This window comes from Monodelphis domestica, chromosome 3 (assembly GCF_027887165.1).
Source record: "Monodelphis domestica isolate mMonDom1 chromosome 3, mMonDom1.pri, whole genome shotgun sequence".
NCBI lineage: Eukaryota > Metazoa > Chordata > Mammalia > Didelphimorphia > Didelphidae > Monodelphis > Monodelphis domestica.
The window spans coordinates 76,750,901-76,773,099 of record NC_077229.1 but is presented as its reverse complement, the minus strand read 5'-3'; the positions used below and the strand labels follow the sequence as shown (position 1 = coordinate 76,773,099).

The following is a 22,199-nucleotide window of genomic DNA, read 5'->3' as shown; positions in this document are numbered from 1 at the left end:
CTCTGTATACGGTAGAACCTTACTATTTATTAGTCTAATGAATCAATGAGTGAATGCATGATGCAAAGAAGATTAAAGTATCGGTATTTCAGGCAGGATCCTGCTGAGCTAAAGCACAGCAAGGCCTGAAGGGGCTTAGTGTTTTAGGTAGGGGTGCGTCAACGCTCCGGCCTTTTTCTCGCTTGCCCCCACAGCTGTCACTCATAGAGGGGCGGGCCCAAGGAAAGGGAAAGAGGCAGGAGGAGGTGGTGCTATTATTTCTAAGTATCCAATGAGACAAATGTTGAACTTCAATGGGTGGGGCTACATGCGATGGGGCGGGTCTCGCGATGGAGAATCTAAGGCGGGGCTTGAGCTTGTCAGAGGGTAGAGAGAAGGGCTTGCTGGGCGGAGAGGAGGAGCCAAGAACGTTCTATTAGGGCGGCTTAGGGAGTCTCTAAGGAAACGTGGCGCGCGGCAGCGGGGGTGTGTGTGTGTCTGAGTGGGGATGCAGGATTCGGCATCTTTGGGAAGCAGGCGGGTCCATTCTAGAGGAGAGGCGGGGTCTAGAGGAGAGGGCGGGGCCTACGGGAAGGGACAGCAGGAGGAGGGAGCGGCGAGAGCTGTCAGCTGACCGCACCGCCATTTTGTCCGCCATTTGCAATCTGACTGGAGTGGGAGCACTGAGGAAAGAAGCCAGCAGGCAGCGAGCCGGCGCCGGTACCACCGTCGCCGCCGCCGCCGCCGCCGCCGCCGCCGCCTGCCCCGTGCTGCCCCCGTCTGGGATGTGACCGTCTGTGGTTCGGCCCCCTGCCCTTTTTTCCTTCGGAGCGCTCTCGGCGGCAGACCCAGCCCGGAGACCCCAGCCAGTCAGCCAGCTCCCGGCGCCCCCAGCCCCGGCCCGGGCTCCGTCCGCCGTCGCGATGGCGCTGAAGATGGTGAAGGGCAGCATTGACCGCATGTTCGACAAGAACCTGCAGGACCTTGTCCGCGGTATCCGGAACCATAAGGAGGACGAGGTGAGCCCAATCCGCGAGCGTGGCCGGGAGGCCCGGGACCAGGAGCTGCCCCCACGCCCCCAGTGGAACGGCCACGTCGGCTCTTGTCTGGCCGCCGCCTCCTTCTCATGGGTCTCTGGCCGGCCTTCGCCCCCGCCACGGGTCGCCTTTCTTAGCCCCCTTCCCATTCAAGGCCCTTCTGAAACTGGGGTGTGTATGTATGTATATGTGTGTGATCACCTCTGTTGCGATCTCTTTGGCTCTGTCTGGGGAGCCCCGAATGTCCCCACCGTATAATTTCAGCATCTTCAAACCTCTGATTCTGATCTATGCAGTTAGTACTACGTGCATTTATTGAGCGCCTGCTGTGTGCAGGTTGCTGCTCAGGGGTATAAAATTCTCCCTTGCCCCTTCGCACCCCGCTCGCCCTTTCCCCTAACGCCCTGAGGTCTTGGATGTTTATATTTCTAGTCACGGGTCGGTGGGTGGGTGGGGTGGGGGCAAGAACTAGGTGAGTCCTGAGTTGAGCTCCATTTGGGCCGGGAGATGACGGGGAGCACTCCTGCTTAGTCGGCCTGATCCAGTGACCCTTTCCGAGAGCACTTTCTTGTCCATCTGTATGTGGGAGTTGTCCACTGCTGGAGAGTTATCGCGGCTAATTAAATCTAAGTTGAAATAAGGAAGAAGACAACAAGGCTTGCCGCAGTAGGGCCTCTGGAATGGAATAGTGGACATCAAAGAAGCCGAATAGGGCACTGGGAGGAAAAGAGTGCATGTGACTTTGGCCATCCTTAAACTGTGAACAAGAAGGACTGTATCTTAAAAGGTGTTTGCAGCTAGTTAGGTGCTCAGTGAACATCTATGGAATGAATGAAAAAATTGATAAGTTGAAATGGCTTTCTTGAATGTACACACGTCATTCATTTTTATCTTTTAAATTATTCCTGAATATGTCCTTAAAAGGCAAAGTAGTTTTCTGTTCTCTGGAATGACTGGTTTAAGTTTGAACATCTAGATATCTAGTCATAGGGAGTTGTTCTTCAACCCTTCAAGAGACTCAGTATCTTTTCACTTAAACATTTTGTTTGCCTCTTGGTTGATTCTCATTTATGAGACAATTACAAGCCCTGTTATAAATTTTAAGAAACTGTTAGAATCCCGCTATTGTGGTTTTGGAGAAAGGAACTAAGGATTGGTTTCAGTGGAGTTATTGTTTCTCAAGCACTGTTTGAAATCCTACTACATTCTAAAAAAGCTCGCCCTTGACTACAGTTCATTTTTCCTCTTCCTCCAAATTGGTTGGAGGAAAATATTGGAAGGAGTAGACCATATCTTGATAGTTTACAGGATGTGACCTGCTTTTTATGAGGATTGCCTATCCTAAGACCCCTTAGGATGTAAAAGATAAATAACATGTACTTAATTTATTTCAGGAATTATTGTTGCATTTATAATATTGACAGATAAAATTGAACTTCTCTTAGGATATGGCACTTTATTCATTTATCCACGCTTTTTAAAATTTTGTTGTAATTTGGAGAAAAATGAACTTCCAATTGAACTCATCAAACTGGTATTTTTTACAGTTTGGGATAGAGTCTATGTTTTAAATCAGTGGCAGCATCATTTATTAAGGGACCAGCTATGTAATGTACTTTTAAAGCACACTATCTTCTAATTTTGACTGAATCAAAGATACCTTAGGAGCATCTCTCCACAACCCCTTAGGTATAGCTTGCCTAACCTGCTTGCCAACACTCTCCATTGTAGATCCCTAGAGAAACACCTGTCATTTGATTCCAGAAAGCAATGCCAGTGTCAAGCATAGTTTGAGCTCTTTAGGACCTGTTGAGTCTTTACTAAGCAGAGGATCATCATAGAAGTGAGAGTAGGAAAGACAGCTGTCTGAGACTAATTCTTCAGATATGAAGGGAGTTGGCTGAGTTGGATAGGAAGAAATTCCTGATGGAGCATAAAGCAAGGAGTAAGTGCTGTTGACTTCTTGCTGCTCTTGATATCTGTCACTGCAGTTGCAGCAATGAGGACTCCAATGAATACTTATTTGTTTTGAATAACATTGGCAAAGGGAGTACTTTAACAGTGTTTCATCTTAAATTCTTATACATCTTATATTCCTCCAACTCCTAAAGCAGTGAAAGAACTTGGAACAATATTGGCAGCATGGAATCAGATAAACTAGAAGGTATCTTTGAGATCATTTTGTTCAACTTGGACATCTTAGTCTCCTTCTTGCTCATATATCAATTAAAGCAATGGTTCGGGGGACAGCTATCCTGTCCCTCCTATGTCTTCTTTTCTCCAAGCTGAATAATTCCAATTCCAGTAAATATGAAAATCATTGATTCACACATTTCTTGAATACTTGTGTTATTAACCTCCATCTCCCATCTTCCCCAGCCCCGCCCATCATTAGTTTGTATATTTTTGGAGTTTTTCTAGTCATGTTGATATTTTTGAATTACTATAATGAAAAGAGTAGTGATGTAACAGAGTTTTTGTTTCCAAGCAAATTTAATGGACAATTAGGTCTTGTGCTGTTATGATTAGTCAGTTTTATGAAGATTGAGTTAAGATGGGGGCAGCTGGGTAGCTCAGTGGATTGAGAACCAGGCCTAGAGATGGGAGGACCTAGGTTCAAATGTGACCTCAGACACTTCTCAGCTGTGTGACCCTAGACAAGTCACTTAACCCCCATTGCCTAGCCCTTACCACTCTTCTGCCTTGGAACCAATACACAGTATTGATTCCAAGATGGAAGGTAAGGGTTTTAAAAAAAAAAGATTGAGTTAAGATGCAGGACTGGGCAAAGTATATTTATTCATTGAGTGACATACATAACTTTGGGCAACTCAAGAACTTAAGGAAAACATTTTTCTCCAATTTTTTTTTTTTAGAAAAATATAGTTTGAAATCATTTCTACTTTTAACAGTCTGAATGAATTAGCTCTTGGTATTAATGAAATCAGTGTTATAGGTTCAGCTTCCATATGAGACAATTTAGCTTTGCATGGAGAAAAACTCTTATTGAAAGCCAACTCTCAAGAAGATGGCAAGAAAGTGCTCAATGTGAGCCTAGATTTTCAATTCCAAAAATGTTTATTGAAAGCTTGTTCTATTCAAGACCTCAGAACAACCTATAACCAAGATAAGAAAAGTAACTTGAATCACATTCAGTTGTGATAGGTCAGTGATAGGTGGAGGAATGTACATCATCTTCGAAAATTGTGACAATTTATTTAGTTTTGAAAGATACTTGGGCTGAATAGCTAGTTTTGGCTATTTTTGCTTATAATGTAAAATTTGTTCAGTGGGTTGAGTGCTGGATCTGGAGTTAGGAAGACTTGAATTCATATCTTGCTTCAGACACTAGCTTTGTATCCCCAAGTTTGTCATTTAACTTGTGTGTGTGTATACATACATACATACATATATATATATATATATATATATATATATATATATATACATACACATACAGTATAATTATTTCCCAAATGGGTATACAGTGGTACCTCTACACACGAGTTTAATTCATTCCATGGCCAAGTTCCTAACTCAATTTGCTCCTGTCAAATTGAATTTCCCCATTTAAATTAATGGAAATGCATTAATCCATCCTGGCCACCAATAAACAACATGAATTTTTTGTTTTATATGCTTTTAAATACAAAAATGTTCTTTATAAATAACAAAGAAATATATTTATAGATAATAAGAAAGAATGTAAAGAAAAAAACTTGCTTATGAATCATTATTTACCTTCAAGGTCAGATGAAGATGCTGGCCTAGTTTTCATTTCGTGAAAACTTATTCGCTACATTTAAATGCAAAATTGACCTTACACATTACTTATGATATGTAACTTTATTGCTAAACTTAATTGGCTGTTTTTTTACTTTACTTAATTATCATCATTTTCTTCGTTGAATTTTGCCTGTTTTGCCACACTTTCCTCGATTCCACTTAGAGGCTGTTTCAACAAAAACCTTTCTGTGGATGTTTGTTTCTTCCTCCCTTTCAGAACATTTTGATAATGTGTAAAACAAGTGTCATCACACAGCTCCAACACACGACCTGTTGCAACTTTTTCTGGGTGTGTCTTTTCAATAAACTGTTTCATTTTTTTCCCAAATCCTCAACCTTTCCTTAATGTCCTTGTACTGATTACCTCATCCACCTTGGGCTCCTCCCATGGGCAGAAGTTCTTTATTCAAATATCCGATAGTGACTTAAAGCACCTCTCTCCCCCCTTCTTCCTCATCTTTTCTGCTCATAGTTAGAACACTTACCTCCCAGGGTTATTGTGAGGATAAAAATAAAGTAATATTTGTAAAGCAAACCTTAAAGCACTATATAAAATGCTAGCTATTATTATAATATTATTATTAAAGAACTATCTTAAATTTTGGAAAGATGTGCTAATACATAGATTCTTTCCAATTAATGTGAATGCTTATTATTTTGTTTTGATTTATTGGCAAGAATCTCAGTTGAAGATAATGGCTAGTCTAGGCCAGAGGTGGGCAACCTTTTTGAGGTAAAGTGTCTGGCTGCCCCCCCAACATTCTGTGCCTCTCTCCCTACTGAGTGTTGGGCTCACACTGCTTACCCTCCCCTTACTCCACAGGGGAGAGAGGAAGCACACCCATTGGACTGCTGGACAGGGTGGGTGAGTGATGCAGTCAGGCTTAGGGAGAGGGAGAAGTGAGGGGCACAAGCACGCTACTCCCCTCTAGGTATGTGAGCTATGATCCCCTCAAATCTAGCTCCTCTCCAAAGTGGAAATTAAGGGGACCTTGAAAATTTAAAAGTACACTCTCTTTAGCCACTATTCAAGGAACTAGAAGCCATTTCAAATGCAACATTTTATTGAGAGGTGTCCAGGAAAAAAAAAGGCAAAAAAAGCCCCAGCTTACCAGAAATCCCTTATTTATAGAAAAATATATACTGACACATTCACCCCATCAGGTCTCAGCTTTCCTGAAATATTCTTCAAATGAACCTATTTAGCATATGGTCACAGAGTTGAAGTCAGGTTTTAATCTGGATGCTGGGCTGATTAGGAGATTGCTACTTCTGACCAGCCACTATTTTTCCCTCAGGCAAGGGGACAAGAGAGTTATAGAACAGATGGGTTCATAAAATTTATTCCTAAATCACTAGACTAAGTTTTGAAAATTTTTAAAGTACAAACTCAAAATACACATCCCCAAATCCCAAAAATACCTTGTAGTAAAGACACTGGTTGCTTCTGATAGTAAAGACATTAGTTGTTTCTGTCTCACTCAGGCCAAAGGTAATTAAGAGGCCATTATATTCTGAATAGGGTGGGGCAATTTTGTCCTTCCAGGGATACTGTCTTGAAGACACCTGCTTAGTAACTCCTACTGGGGAGGTGAGGAAAGCAGCAGCTTAGCTGAATCTTCCTCTGGCTTTCTAGTTAGGAACCTGACCAACTCTGTGCTTCAGCGAAAGGTGGGTGCATTGGGTCTTTGGTATTCATGCCCACAGAGAGGTCTGGCACATGTGCCATAGGTTTGCCAACATGGGTCTAGGCTATACCTAATCAAAACTCCTCCACAACATTCTAGACAATTAAGTGGTCTTACAGGTTTTGCTTAAAGAACTGTAGTGAGATTGGTCATTTCATTTTTGGATTATTTTGTTAGGAATGTTTTCCTTTCATCTATCCTTTCCACAACTACTTCTCATTGCTCCTAGTTTTTCGCTCTCGGGCAAAGCAGAGCATGTCTAATTCTTTTTTCACATGATAACCCTTCAAATAAATTCCTGAAGAACAGCTATCCTGTTTATCATAAATCTTTTCTCCAAGCACAAACACTCCTAGTTTCAATAAATAAGAAAATTGTCACATTTCATATATTGTTATAAACCTTACTTTCCCCCATTATTACACTGTACACTTTTGGAGTTTTTCTAGTCTTATTGCTACCTTTGAATTAATATAATGAAAGAATAAATAAGAGATGTGTCCTAGTTCTAGCTCAATCACTAAGTATGACTTTGGGTAAGTCATTCAGTTTGAGTACTTTGTTTATTCTGTCTTATGAATACCCCAAATTACTCTTAAATGATTAATGCCAATATTTTATTTTAAATTTTATTCATATCTTGTTTTTAGGTCACCTTGATTTCACTTATGTTCCCCACTCCCACAGAGCCATCCTTTTTTTTTTTAAACAAAGCCCATACTAGGCCACAGATAATTCTAGATTTCAGCATTTTGTAAAAAGGGGAAGCTAGGTAGCATAATGGATAGAGCACTGAGCCTAGAGTCAGGAGGACCTGGGTTCAAATTTGGCCTCAGACCTTTTCTAACTTTTGTTAATGTTAAATTTTATGGTTGGACTGAATATATATTTTAGTTGGTCGTCAGGGATTTAAATTCTTTTTTTTTTATTTTTATGAGGAAAATGCATCTTTATTGAAATAGAGAACTTCTAAGTATTTCTAATTCTTTTTTTAATTTAATTTTATATATTTTATTTGATCATTTCCAAGCATTATTCATTAAAGACATAGATCATTTTCTTTTCCTCCCCCCACCCCCCATAGCCGACGCGTAAATCCACTGGGCATTACATGTTTTCTTGATTTGAACCCATTGCTATGTTGATAATATTTGCATTAGAGTGTTCATTTAGAGTCTCTCCTCTGTCATGTCCCCTCAATTGCTGTATTCAGGCAGTTGCTTTTCCTTGGTGTTTCCACTCCCATAGTTTATCCTTTGCTTATGAATAGTGTTTTTTTCTCCTAGATCCCTGCAAATTGTTCAGGGACATTACACCACCACTAATGGAGAAGTCCATTACGTTTGATTATACCACAGTGTATTAGTCTCTGTGTACAATGTTCTCCTGGTTCTGCTCCTCTCGCTCTGCATCATTTCCTGGAGGTTGTTCCAGCAGGGATTTAAATTCTAAATCTCAATGAAATACTCAAGTCAGAATGGGATTTTTTGGTGGTTTATTTACAATAGAAGGAAGAAATTAAAAATGAGAAAGAGAGAGGAAAAAGGGAAGGATAGTTTCCCTGGCCTGGTCTGAACCAGGCAGGAGTTCTGAGGTCTCAGCAAAGGGATGGGCCTCTCCAGAGGCTGGTGCCTCCAGAAAAGCCAAGGAAAGGGGATCCCAAGAGATGGGCCTCTCCAGAGGCTGGTGCCTCCAGAAAAGCCAAGGAAAGGGGAGTCAGCCTTCTCACTCACCAAGTGATTGTCTAAGGGAAGCAGTCTCAGGTCTCAAGCCTGAGCTCCTCCACTGTTGAGTTCCACAGCCAAGTTCCTCTTGCAGGAAGTGACACGAAATATAAAGGCAGTCCTTTACGTCACTTCCTGTGTCTTACATGTACCAATGGTGACTTCAACTTGGTTTTGGACAGCCCAGGGGGTTAGCCAATTGTTTCTGATTTGTCACTTTCTAGCACACGCGGGTCATAGACCTTCTTCCCCACACTTAATCCTTAGGTGGGGGTGTGTACATGCCTGGTTACTAAAATTCTAAAGACTAAGCAGGGTGGAGTAAATCTTAAAATTCACAATCCCCCCTGATGATGATTGAAAATCTTCTAACTACAGGTGCATACAAAATTCCACCTTCTATGAGGAAAAACTACAATAGTTAGAGATAGGGGGAAATAGAAGAGAGAGACAGCAAAACTAATGTTTTGCTGGGCATATTGACAAAAACCAATTAGAGGGCATTCCCCTTTGGCATAAGATTGTACATTCAAAATAAGTGTTCAGTCAACCTTCAGTTCAATCAACCATACCCCAAAGTTCCTTCTGGATCTTCTTTATGTAGTGTAGGTTTTGCAGGCATCTTTCTGCAAACAGTTCATTTTCTGGATTTTAGGAGTTAGGAAACTTCTTTCCTTGAAGAGGTTTTTTTTTTGTTGTTGTTTGAACAAAAATTTTAAATCTTGGATTTTTATGAAAATACAATCCCCCCCTGAAGTGTATGAGTCAGTTATCAAAAGAAAAGAAAAAGAAATGGAAGAAAAATTAAATTTTGGGAGAAAGAAAAATTCAAAATCAGAATCAAAATATCAAAAAATCTATGTATACAAAATTTTGAGTAAAGAAGAATAATTTCATAATAGACCTTTGCATTAGGGTCCAATTAAAGTAATTTCTATCCCACAAGTCTGTAGGACAAAATACAGTAACATTTCACTTACCCATTTGCAGCCAAGACTACAGGAAGTTGCCATACTACAAGAGAGAAAAAGTACTAGATTTTTGTGTGCATGATAGGGAAGTGTCATTACCTGGTCTGATTGTACCTTCACTCTCAGGGATAAAGGGATCCAGGATGATAGCAAAACTTTGGTACTTGCCTGTGAGCATTTCACAAAGAGTGTGGTTATAAGGCATCCTGCATCTTAACATATGTCAAGGGCTACAACCTTGAGTCTCACACTAGGTTCAAGTTCTTTTGTATTGGCTTAGAAGTTCATTAGTCCTATTAGTTTGGTCGTTGTTGACCTTGTGCTTTGTGGCACGGTATAATGCCTCTTTGGTCCCTTCTCTTGGAATCATACACAATCATTAATCATAGTCCCAAAACATTTATCAATAAATGGCAGGTTTACAAGAGTCCTCTCCATTTTTTATAGATGTTGGAGTAGTTAACAATATTTGGAATGGTCCATCCCATGAAGGTTGAGTTGCTCTAGCATGCTGGAAGTTCTTTATATACACCTTGTCTCCTGGGTTCAGGTCATGAAATGAAAAGTCTAGTGTATGTGCACTGCACACTCCGGATTCATGGAGTTCACAGTTTGTGCTGTAATTCCTGTATATAGGAAGCAATAGTAGTATCTCCCCCTAATAGTGATGTATATGCAGAGGAGAAAGGCTTAACCTATATAGGAGGATATCCAAAAAGCATTCCAAATGTTGAGATGTGTAGGTCTCCCCTAGTCCTGCTTCTAAGATCAAATAGGACCAGAGGGAGAATTTCAGGCCATTTTAAATGTGTCTCAGTGCATAATTTGCCAATCATCATTTTAAATTCTCTGTTCATTCTTTCAACTTGGCCTGAGCTCTGGGGATGATATGATACATGGAATTTGGGAGTTATGCCCAAACAAGAATATATCTGAGTTAGAACAGAATCAGTAAAATGACTTCCCCTATCTGAATCAATACGTCCTGGCAGGCCAAAACGAGGAATAATCTCTTTTAAAAGCACCTTTGCAACAAAAGCCACTGTGGCTCGGGCAGTAGGAAATGCTTCTGACCATCTGGTCAGTTGATCTACTATGACTAGACAAAATTTATAAGGTTCAGTCTTTGGCGTTGTTATCTGCAAGTGTTGAAAAGATGTGTAAGCCAGAGGATGCCCACCAAAAGCATGTCATGAAAGGCATGTTGGTTATATGCTTGGCAGGTAGAGCAGGCTATACACACTTTAAGGCTATAGTAATAGCAGAGTTCACGATGCCCTGGGTACCAAAGTGACCATTTTTATGAATAGATTGGCAAATTTGGTGATAGAATCTTCTAGGGGACAGGGGTTTTCCTTAAGATGACACCCATATTCCATTAATCTGTTTTGCTTTGAATTTTTGCTTCCATTTTTCCACTTCCTTTTCATTATAGGAAAGTGACAAATTTAAGTCATCTGTGGTTGTTAATGTTAAAATTAATTCAGGCCTTTCTATGGCTGCTAGCTTTGCAGCGGCATCTGCTCGGTCACCCCTAGAGACAAGGTCAGTGCCACCTCTATGGGCAGAGCAATGAACTACAGCTAGGGCTTCAGGTAGCTGGAGAGCAGGAAGAACTTCATTAATAATTTCTGCATCAACTATAGATTTTCCAGCTGAGGTTAAAAATCCTCTCTGGAACCATAGCATACCCACTGAATGACAAATGCTAAAAGCATATCTGGAATCTATATAAATTGTTGCCTTTTTGTCCTTGGCAATTATACAGGCGTGTTTCAGTGCTATGAGTTCTGCACCCTGAGCACTAACATTTGAGGGCAGTGAAGTTGCCCACTCAGTGTCAAATTCTGTGACTACAGCAGCTCCAGTGTAGCATATGCCATCCCTCATAAAGGCAGAACCATCTGTAAATAAATCTAGATCTGGGTTTTCTAAGGGAGTGTCCAAGAGGTTATCTTGAGGCTTTTCTGCCATGGACACTAGTGTTTCACATCTGTGTAATGGTTCTGAAGTTGGTAAATCTGGAAGCAAGGTGGCAGGGTTAAGAGTTGAACAGTGTTTTAAGGTAATGTTTTCGTTGTTTAACAGGGTTTTTTCATACCTTGTAATTCGCTGATCAGAAAATGCCTGTGTTCTATGCCTTTCTTTTTTCCCCATAGCCAGGTCCTACTGACCATCATTACATGGCCTCTCTTTCCACAGTAAAGGCATGTTAATGATTTATCTGTGGATTCCTGCAAAGGGGCTATGGACTCTCCCTGATTTTTCAATTTTCCTTTTAACATTTCAATATCTTTCTTTAAGTCTTCCACTGATTTACTGTTTTCCTCATGTCTTTTTGCATGAGCCTTATAAATGTAGATTGCTACTCTCCTCAATTCTTCAAGGTCCAAAGAGTCCCAATTCAAAAACTATTTTTAAAGTAGTCTTTTACCACTGAACAACAATTCTCAATGAATTGTCCATGTGTTTGTGTAATATCCCTTTCTCTGGACAAATTAAAGTCCATATATATATGTTTCCCACATCAATAAGTCTGTCCATAAACTGGGAGGGAGTCTTATCAATTTTTAAAAAAAATTTAAACCCTTACCTTCTGTCTTGGAGTCAATACTGTGTATTGGCTCCAAGGCAGAAGAGTGGTAAGGGCTAGGCAATGGGGGTGAAGAGAATTGCCCAGGGTCACACAGTGTCTTATCAATTTCTTGTTGGGTTTTTTCGAATTTTGACCATGAATCAGGTCTATAGGAGTAAGCTCTCATGGCTGTCAATAATGTTTCTATGGCCTGGTTTAGTTTTGTGTAATCTGGTTCAACATTGGGGTTCCAGTGTGGATTTTCAGTTGGCCGATAATTTGTTCCCCTACCTTGCTTCTGATTAGCCAGAGAAATGACTATTTTTCTCTCTGTCAGGAATTTTCCTAATAAATTTTCAACATCTATCCAAGTGGAGTCAAACGTTTTGAATATGTTTTCCAATTTTTTTAATAATTAATATTGGATCCTCCTCAAATGAGGGAAGGTCTTCCTTGAATTTATTTAAATCTTTAGGACTGAAAGGTATATGGTGTCTTAAAGGTACCCAGTTCCCATTTTTATTAAAAGTGGGTACTTCCCTTAAGGGAAACAAACTTCTATTTGAATTAGCTAGTGTTCTTGTCTCTAGTCTACTTGCTCCATTTTCAATGGAGTAGGTAAGAGAAGGGGAAGGAGTGGGCAACCTGAGGGAGAGCGGTTGTGGGCCTAGAGTGCCAGAAGGATGAGAGGTAGGAGCAGTTTGAGAAATGAATTGGACGGCGTGGGAGGCAGCATGGTCTAGGGAAGGGGTAGGATGGTTAGGAAAGGTGGTGGGGGATTAAGGTAGTGTGGGTGGGGCAGACGGAATGGGATAGCCAGGGCAACGGGTGTTGGGCTGGAGGCATCATGGGTAGGGGTAGGTGCTAGGGTCGAGGGGGTGGGTCAGGAGGAATGGTGAAGGGGAGGAGTGGGTTGAGTAGTAAGGGGAGGAGGAAGTTGGGTATGGGAGGGGATGACGGTTTGAGAACTAGGAGCCAAATTGTGTAGAGCAGGATGGGACAGAGATTAATAATGAAGTGTAGAGAGATAAATCACTCCTACTCTGGGATGGTTCTGAGTTTTTTTTAATGCTTTTCATAAAAGCCATGATCTCCCCCAAACTTTCCTCCACATACTCAAGCCAAGCATTTAGTTCTGTATATTTTTGAATAGTAGAAAGAATAGTCGCTTTGACGGGGAAATGTGTTTTCCAAGAGGAGACTAACATAATTCTCCTATTTCATTCTCATGTATATTTGAGCCAATTCAAATAGAAAAGGAACAATCCTTGTCCAAATTTGGTTATGGTGCTGAAAAGCCAGTTGTTACATAAGTTGTATACTGGCTCTAACAACATATTCTTAAAATCAATCATTAAGTTGCCTGTAATCTTGCCTTTTGTCAGTAGGTGGCGCTATTTCATAGGATCTTATTTTGTTGTATTTTTTTTTCTTTTGGCTAGGTTTTTTGGTGTGGTCCTTTTCAAAGTCTCAATTGAATTAACTCTTCTGTGTGAAAGGGCAGATGGAAAACAAAGCCTTTTGCCTGAGACTGAGACTTTTTTTTTTCTAAAGGCTAAGTTTGGGAAGGGCCACAAGCCATGCTCTCCTTCCCCCTCAGGCTAAAACCGACAGAAGCATGTTCTTCCCTTTTTTGAGCAAAGCCCACTTAAATTTAAAAAACTAGAGAGGCTTAAAAAAAAGAAAGTAGACTTCTAGAAGCAAGACAAGGCTAAAACTTTAATGTAATCACTCTCTTATAAAAAAACTCGAGCTGACTCACTACCTTTACTCTGGTGGTCTAGCAGGTTTTGTTGTGAGAGATCAAAGCAGTGCTCCTTTCTCCAGGTTTTCCTCATAGCTAGGTAAGAGCAGCCCAGCAGCTAGTACTGTTAGCGAGGGTCGGCTAATTGGGTTGTTAGTTCCCTAAGGCAAGGGAGATTTGGGAACAGCTTCCCCACCTAAGACCTCAGGGCCCTTCTGCTAAGATTATAAGTGGTGGTGTTCTATTTATTTTAGGGAGAAAGGAAAAAAAAATGTTTTTTACTCACCTGATCTAGCAGCTGTGTTTTGAACCGATTAGTTAGATGTATAAAAGACTGACTTGAGGAGGTAATAGAGAAAGTGGAAGGAAAATTCAGGGAAATTTTGAGGGTGCTCGTCATAACCTTCCTGGATTAGCCAGACTGTTAATGTTAAATTTTATGGTTGAACTGAATATATTTTTAGTTGGTTGCCAGGGATTTAAATTCTAAATCTCAATGAAATACTTGTCAGAATGGGATTTTATGGTGGTTTATTTACAATAGAAGGAAGAAATTAAGAATGAGAGAGAGAGAGAGAGAGAGAGAGAGAGAGAGAGAGAGAGAGAGAGAGAGAGAGAGAGGAGAGAGAGTGTGAGTTTTGATTTCCCTCCTTCGAATAACTATTTCTCCTATCAATATCATTATTTCTGAAACTCCTATTTCTATTTTCCTGATTCCTCTTCTTTTAATTCATGATCCACTTTTCCACAAAAATAACATTTTACTATTTCTTTTGTGGATTCTTGTAAGGTAGCTATGTTCTCTCCCTGCTTTGCATTTCCAACTGTTTCAGTTAATTATTTTATTTCCTTCCTCATTGTCTCTACTAAAGTGGTGTTTTCTTTATCCTTCTCTCCCTGTTTAGCAGTTAATTCCCTTATTTCCTTCCTTAATGTTTCCATTAAATCAGTGTTCTCCTCTTTTTCCTTATGTCCCTTAAAAGCATAAACCGTGACTCTTTTTAAGTCTTCAAGGTTCATAGTAGACCAGTTTGGTCAACTAGTCATAAAATAATTCTTTACAACTGTTTTTTTACAAATTGTATTCTGATTTGTCTAACATACCTTTCCCTATCAAGATCCAATTCTATATGCCTTACTCCCAACTCAATAAGCCTTTCCATAAACTGAGAGGGGTTTTAATTGTCTTCTTTTATAAGATTTATGAATTTAGTCCATGTACCAGGCCTATCAGAACAGGCTCTCATAGCTTTTAGCAGTGCATTTCTAGCCTGGCATAGTTGTAAGTAATCTTGCTCTGAATTTTGGTCCCATTTGGGATCTTCAGTTGGCCAATAAAGTTGTTCTCTCTCCCTGGGCCTGATTAACAAGAGAAAGAATCTTATTTCTTTCCTTTCCCATTAGCAAGGCCTGGAACAAATCTTCCACATCAAGTTATGTGTGCAAAAAATGCTTTCAACCTTATTTATCACTACCACAGGATCAGATTCATATGAAGGTGTTTTTCTTTGAATCTCTCAATGTCCTGTGGAGAAAAAAGTGTATGATGTCTAATGTTTACTAAATCTCCACGTCTGTTATAAGTTGAAACATCTCTTAGAGGGAAAAGACCTTTTTTCGAATCATCTGTGGTAACTTCTGCTTGGCCTGGTTCTTGGATTTCACTGGAGTGGGTTGTAGTGAGGCTAGTAGGGGAAGGAGGGGAGTGGGTGAATTGAGAAGGAGGGGATGGGGAGACAGGGTGAAAATATTGGGGGAGGGGATAGGGTGTGGTGGAGAGGGATGGGGGTGAGTCTGGGGATGGGGTGGAGAGGACCGGGGGTGGTGCTGGGGAGGGGAGGAGTAGGATGGGTGAGGTCTAGAGGAGTCATAGTACGGTGGGGTGGTATTGGTCAGGGGAAGAAGGGTAGGGAGCAGGATTACCAAGATAATAATAGGGATGGTACAGGTGGGGATAGGAGAGATGGGCAGCCATTGGGTAGTTAGAAGAAGGAGGGTATGAGTAGTAGGATGGGAAGGGAACGTAGAGAGATAGATTGGAAGGAAAGGGGATGGGAAGGGTGGGGGATGAGTGAGGTTTGACAGGGAGAGGAGCTGAAGGGTTCAAATCCTGGTTTGGGTCAGTATGAGGAGAAACTTCCTCTCGGGCCAGGTGAGGTGATAGAGTGTGTTTCTTGCTGGATCTAAGGAATTGAAGGAGTTAAGCCAGAATGGTCTGGTTCCAAAGAAATGTTTCCTTACTGGAAGGAATGGTTTATTTATCAAGATGATATGCCCACAAGAGCCATTATTTATAATCTTTTGAATCTTTGTTTTTAATGGCTAACTTCAAATCCTTTAAGATCTTTTTTTAAAATTTATTTTTAAAATTGCTTTATTTTTCATTTTTTTTTAAACCCTTACTTTCTGTCTTGGAGTCAATACTGTGCATTGGTTCTAAGGCAGAAGAGTGGTAAGGGCTAGGCAATGGGGGTCAAGTGACTTGCCCAGGATCACACAGTTGGAAAGTGTCTGAGGCCAGATTTGAACCTAGGACCTCCTATCTCCAGGCCTGCCTCTCAATCCACTGAGCCACCCAGCTGCCCCCCAAATCCTTTAAGATCTTGAAGTCAAAGGAGCTATATTTTGGCTAGGTAAATGACTTTTCTATCTATGCCTTACAAAGCTTTCTAGCTTCTTTCTTTGTCATCCCATTCTCCTTAGGTAGATTAGGATCACCCCAGGAATGAAAAAGTTTATGCAGGGATGAATCTGGAGGAATATTTCCTGATTTCCCTTGATTTGTTGTAGTATTTCCCATAGTGTCAAGTCTGTCTGGCTTAATCGGCCTATTTATGCCTAATCTGCTAGTCTGAGTCATTTAAACCAATGAAAATTTTCTAAAATGCAAAAAAAAAATGGAGACACAGATTCATTCAATGTTATTATGGAAGGCAATGAGAGTAGGTTAAAAAAATAAGCTAATATGAGAAACTAAATAATTGTTTTACAGCAATATTGCTGAGGTAAAAGCCACGTATTTCTTTTCAAAGTTGGGGGAGTTGGTAACTGCCAGAGACCCGCTCAATCCGTGCCAGATTCTAAAGTTGTGTATGTGTGGGCTGGGTTTTACACCAATTCATAGGGGGCTACACCTGTGTGCTGTTCCCTCAGTCCGCGAGGGCTGGGCTGCACCGGCAGCTAAAAGTCTGCGTTTTCACGAGCCAGGAAAAATGAGGTGTGGGTCCAGTCTGTGCAAAAGGCTTACTCCTCATTCTTTACCACCCCAGGGAACTTTTAACTCTAATTCACAACCTGAAAGGACCCTCAGGACTAATTTAAGGGGTGTTAACGCACTCAGAGCAGCACATGGCTGAGTGAAGCGGCACTAGGATCAGGAGGTTTTGTCCACCCGGGTGAAGACAGGTGCTGGACTGGGTCCTAAAACCTCCCAGGTTCTGTGCTTGGGCCTGGCATTCTACCAACCCACCCTTGCTAAGGTAAAGGAATGGGGGTGGAGAACCCATGTGGGAGGGAAGGTCTCACTGATTAGATCCAATTCAGGGTGGCCGGTTGTTAAAAGGGAAACTGCCATTTCTCCTCAGCCAAGGTGCATTTCCCATATGAAGGCAGGAGAACAAACTGAAACCGTTTTAATCTATCCTAAAACAAAGAGTCTCAGAAGAAAAGTAAAGGACCTAAAAAACCGATGTTGGTTGCTCTCTGTTGCAATTAGCTTAATATATCCACCTAGTCATTAATTTTATAAAATTTATTAATAGAAAAGGTAGATCAGCATAGTTTAAAATCGCTTCCTTACTCTTAAGTCCTCCGACCACATTTTCCATATTTTTCATTAATCTTTCTTTCCCTCACCTGTCTCTCCAGCCCCATGTCAGTCCAAGAAGCCTAGGTATGCCCCACCTGCTTTATTTTATTGACGTATCAAACTCTGATATGTGGGTAATGTTGACAAACTCGGTTGGCCCTCCAGGAAGAGGAGAGGATACGATCCCCTCAACACATAATCCATTTTCCTCTGGGGATTATCTTTTTTAAACCTTTACCTTCTACCTTAGAATCAATACTGTGTATTGGTTCTAAGGCAGAAGAGTGGTAAGGGCTAGGCAATGGGGGTCAGGTGACTTACCCAGGGTTACACAGCTAGGAATTATCTGAGACCAGTTTTGAATCTAAGACCTCCTATCTCTAGTCCTGGCTCTCAATCCACTGAGCCAGCCAGCTGCCCCTGTGGGGATTTTTTCTTGAGGAGTTCTTTGATGGCTTCTTCAATTTTTTTTTCCTGAGAAGACATTATTTAAGTATTCTATTTCTTCTTTTGTTAATGTAGGCAATTTATATTTTTTCTTGTTTGATTTTTTAGGATTTCCAATATAGTCTTCAATTGGAGATTAGAAAATTGTTCTTTTTCTATTTTTTTCCTTTTAGTTTCATACCCAATTTATTGTTCTGCTTTTTGTCTCTTTTATTGATATAAGGATTTAGGCATATAAATTTACACCTTAATACTTTGGCTGTATCCCATAAATTTTGATATGTTTCCTCCTCATAGTCATTCTTTTCAATGAAATCAGTGATTGTTTCTATGCTTTGTTCTTTGACACTCTCATTTTGAAGAATTAGATTATTTAGTGCCCACTTATTTTTTAATTGACCTTCCCATGAGCCCTGTAAGAAATAATTAAGCAAGTTGTCTAAGGATAGAAGGTAGTCCGATGTATGTTGTATCAAGTAACCTGAGATTTCTGGAGGGTACTTTAAGATTTCTCAGGAATGTTTTGGATGTCAGAGGGGCAGAATTCCCAGAAATGCTTCATGTGAGGCGTTGAAATATAATGGACACACTTTTGGATTTGAAGCTCAAGAATGGTGGTTGGTTGGCATTTTCCTTTTTGTATTCCTGCAGAATTGTGGATATAGCTGGTTAGGAATAATATCTGGTGTTTGAAATTTACTGAAGAAGATTCAAGGCAGAGTGAATGGGACTCTGACTACTTCCCATTTTTTATTCATCAGGGGGCAGAAAAGGGCAACTTAAGTCTGTGAACCTGCAGTGAATGTTTTTCCTGACACAGCTGGAGTTTTGGAGACTGAGACAGAAATCTTAACTGAATTTTAGAATTATAAGGATTTTATAATTAGCTTAGAGTATATAGATAGAAAATATATTTTAAATAGATTAAGGAGATTAAAGAAGGCCTGGTTTTCAGGCAGAAGCAACTCCTTGTAGAATTTTAGTTTTGGGGTTTTGGATCCAGTTAGAGTTATTAGATTTAGGGAGTATATAAGTAATATAAGAATATATTTCATACCTTACTTATCATTCTTCATTTCCTTTCCCTTTATTCTTCTAGGTTTAGAGAAATAAGGACCAGTTGACTTTTATCAACTGCAAGTCCAGCCATAATTCCAACAGTCAACAACTGTAACCTACCAATAAAATCCAATACCAACCAATACACAATCAATACTAGGTTGATATTCCTCATAACAAGTAGTGAGGTAATTGGATAACAATCTTTTATTTATTAAATAATAATTAATTATTATATATATTTATATATATTTATATTTATTATAATAGTAATATTTATTTATATATTTATTTACATATATAATATAAATAAATAATTAAAAATTAAATAATAAATATTATTATTTAAAACCAACTGCTTATTTTAAAAAGAGGAAAAAGAACATACAGTTCAAAACACAGAGGCCACTCTAGAACTGTCTTCTTCCAGTCATCACAAGACATTATAGTGAGAGACAGGTGCTGCATTTACCAAGGGTAAAGAAAAGAAAAGATGATCTTTACCAGCAGTAATATTACCACGGCGAATATCAATCAGATATTTACAAAAAAGATATCAGGATATAGAAGAGAATTACCAAAACCTCAAACAATAATGGACTTCCTTTGCCTGATATTACTAGATGTGTTAAAATTGGTTCCATGAGGTAGTTGTGGAATATTGGTAGGGCTTATATTTAGGATGTCCATAATGTACATCCTAAGTATGCTAACTATATACCGTAATAGGCAACAAAAGGAAAAAGAGAGGGATATGAAAATGGAATACTTAGAAAATATCATAATCTGATAAGGATAGATGATTGAGAAATATGAGAGAGAGAGAGAGAGAGAGAGAGAGAGGCAGGCAGGGCTTCAGAGGACCAAGTTCATGCCCAGAGGTAAATTCAACACAAATTCTAGCCCCAAGGCCTTTCCCAAGATGAGGACCCTATTCTTTCCAGAAAAAAAGTAGGAAAGGGAGTCAGCCTTTTTACTCACCCAAGTGGCAGTCCAAAGGGAAGCAGTCTGAGGTCTCAAGCCCAAGCTCCTCCAACACCAAGTTCAAAGGGGAAAAACCCTGGTCATAGGAAGTTACCACCATTTTTAAAGGCAGTTCTTTGTGTCACTTCCTGTGCCTTCCTTCCCCTTTTCACATCGATCAATGGCAGCTTTACCTTTGCTTTGGACTGCTCAGGGACAGTCAGCTGTTTTTGATTTCTCACTTGGTAGCACACGTGGGTCATAGATCGTGTCCCCCCCTTAAGGATTAAATGGGGGTGTATACATTCCTGGTGGCTAAAATCTAAAGAATAAAAGGGGAGGGTTAATCGCATCTTCACAGCTAGAATTGGAAGTTAATCTTATAGCCTGCAAGGTCAGTTATGTGGTAGCATAGGAGGATACCTGTCTCAGCAACCCCAACCTTACAAACAGTCAGGGAGACTCCTGAACAATAATTTGCATTTTAAACATTATTTCATTTATTTTATTAAATATTTCCCAATTACAGGTAAAAGCATTTTTTGAATAATCATTTAAAAATTTTTCAGTTCCAAATTCTCTTTCCCTCCTATCCCTCCCTCCTTCTGGAGAAGTCAGGTAATTTTATATCAGTTTTATATGTGAAGTCATGTAAAACATATTTCCATATTAGCCATATTGAAAAAGAAAACAAACAGAAGTAAAAAAAAAAAGTAAATATGCTTTAAATCTGCATTCAGAGTTTATCAGTTTTTTCCTATGAAGATAGATAGCATTTTTCATCATGAATCTTGGATCATTATCTTAATTAGAGTAGCTAAGTCTTCCACAGTTAATCATTGTTATAGTTTTGCTGTTATTGTATACAATGTTCTTCTGGTGTTGCCCTAACTTCTCAGGTTTTTCTGAAACCATCCTGCTTGTCATTTTTTATAGCACAATAAATTATAGTAAATACAATAATATTCCATCACAGTCAAATACCACAACTTGTCCAGCCATTCCCCAATTGATATTTACACTGATTTATGTTGATTCTATGAATAATTTCAGCAATTTTCTGCTACTAAGTTCCTTGCCATTCAGGGACCAGGACAACAATTTTTTTGTGCTCAGCCACATTTTCTCATGTATTGGGGTCTTATTAATCTCAAAGTGAATCAGTTGAAGCTCAGAGAGAAGTGACTTGTTCAAGGTCTCACAGGCAAGTTTGGAACTAGACTAGGTCATATAGATCTTCTGACTTACCCTAATATTTGTACATATCACTGAACTGCTTGTATTCCTTTGACTGAGTTGTTAGAGTTATTTTTACTTGACCTAAAGTGCTTGTTTGAAAAGTGCTCTGTAAACCTTAAAGTACAATATAAATGTCAACTACTTTAATTAATCACTTTTGCTTAAGATTTATCACTGACAGAACAGTTATAATTACTCTTCCTATTACTATCTTTTGCATCCAATGAAAATGACTTTTTATATTGAGCAGATTTTTGCTGTTAGCTTGATATATGAGCACATATCATTGATGTACATTCATATAGTGCATAGTATATTATATGTATATTAATATATGTGTAAATGCATATGTAAGATCTGATCACTTAAACATTAATTTTAGATAAGTGAGTTTTTAAAAATATGTTTTGACATTTGTTTTCCTTTAGTTCTTGTACTGATTCTAACTTTGAATCCTTAGTTTTGTCATTGCTTTTCTAATTTTTTTAAATTAAAAAAATTTTTTTTTGCTTTTCCAATTTAATACATCTGTGATTCTTCTAGTCTGTCAGAGTTTTTGGTAGTTTAGAAAATCAGTCTGCCTTTTGAGCTTTTTGGTGAAATAATTTAACACAAGTTCCCCCAATTAATCCTTTGTGATTAATTGAATTCGGTCAACATATACTGAAGTCTTCTTCTCTTGAGTTCTGTGAGGGATATAAAGATGAAGAAAACATAGTCCCTACCCTTATGGAACTTAAGGAGCACTGGATAGAACTTGGAAACAAGTTAATGTGGAATCTGAGGATGTATAAAAGTCACAAATTTGAGGGAATACTAAAGAAGTACAGGAGTCATTTCTGGCTGAAGAGATCAGGGAAAACAGATGGCATTTGAATTAGTTCTTGAAGAATGGGTAAGATTTCATTGCAGACAAGGAAGCATTCTGGGTCTGGTGAATGGTGTTACCTAAGTCATGGAGATTAGAATGGATATTGTAATGATGGGGAGTAGGACAAAAGGACCAGAAATTGGAATGTAGGAATGATAGTTGGAAAATGAACAAGGACTTCTGGGAAATTCTCCTGAGACGCAGAAGGGAGTGGGAGGAGGAACTGTTTCTCTGGGCCATTCAAGTCACCTGTGGAGATTTCTGTCACTGACAGAAATCCTGACATCAAGGATACCTGTTTAAAACAT

At 39.5% G+C, this 22,199-nt stretch overlaps 1 protein-coding gene across 1 annotated transcript in view; it reads left to right on the top strand.

The window, feature by feature from the left end:
- Nucleotides 1-336: 336 nt before the first annotated feature.
- Nucleotides 337-22,199, top strand: part of AP3D1 (adaptor related protein complex 3 subunit delta 1) — a 170,876-nt gene continuing 149,013 nt past the window's right edge. The window contains exon 1 of the mRNA XM_007489313.3: nt 337-998. Within this exon, the coding sequence (XP_007489375.2) occupies nt 903-998 (96 nt within the window). The 5' untranslated portion in view covers nt 337-902. The remainder of the gene's footprint in view (nt 999-22,199) is intronic.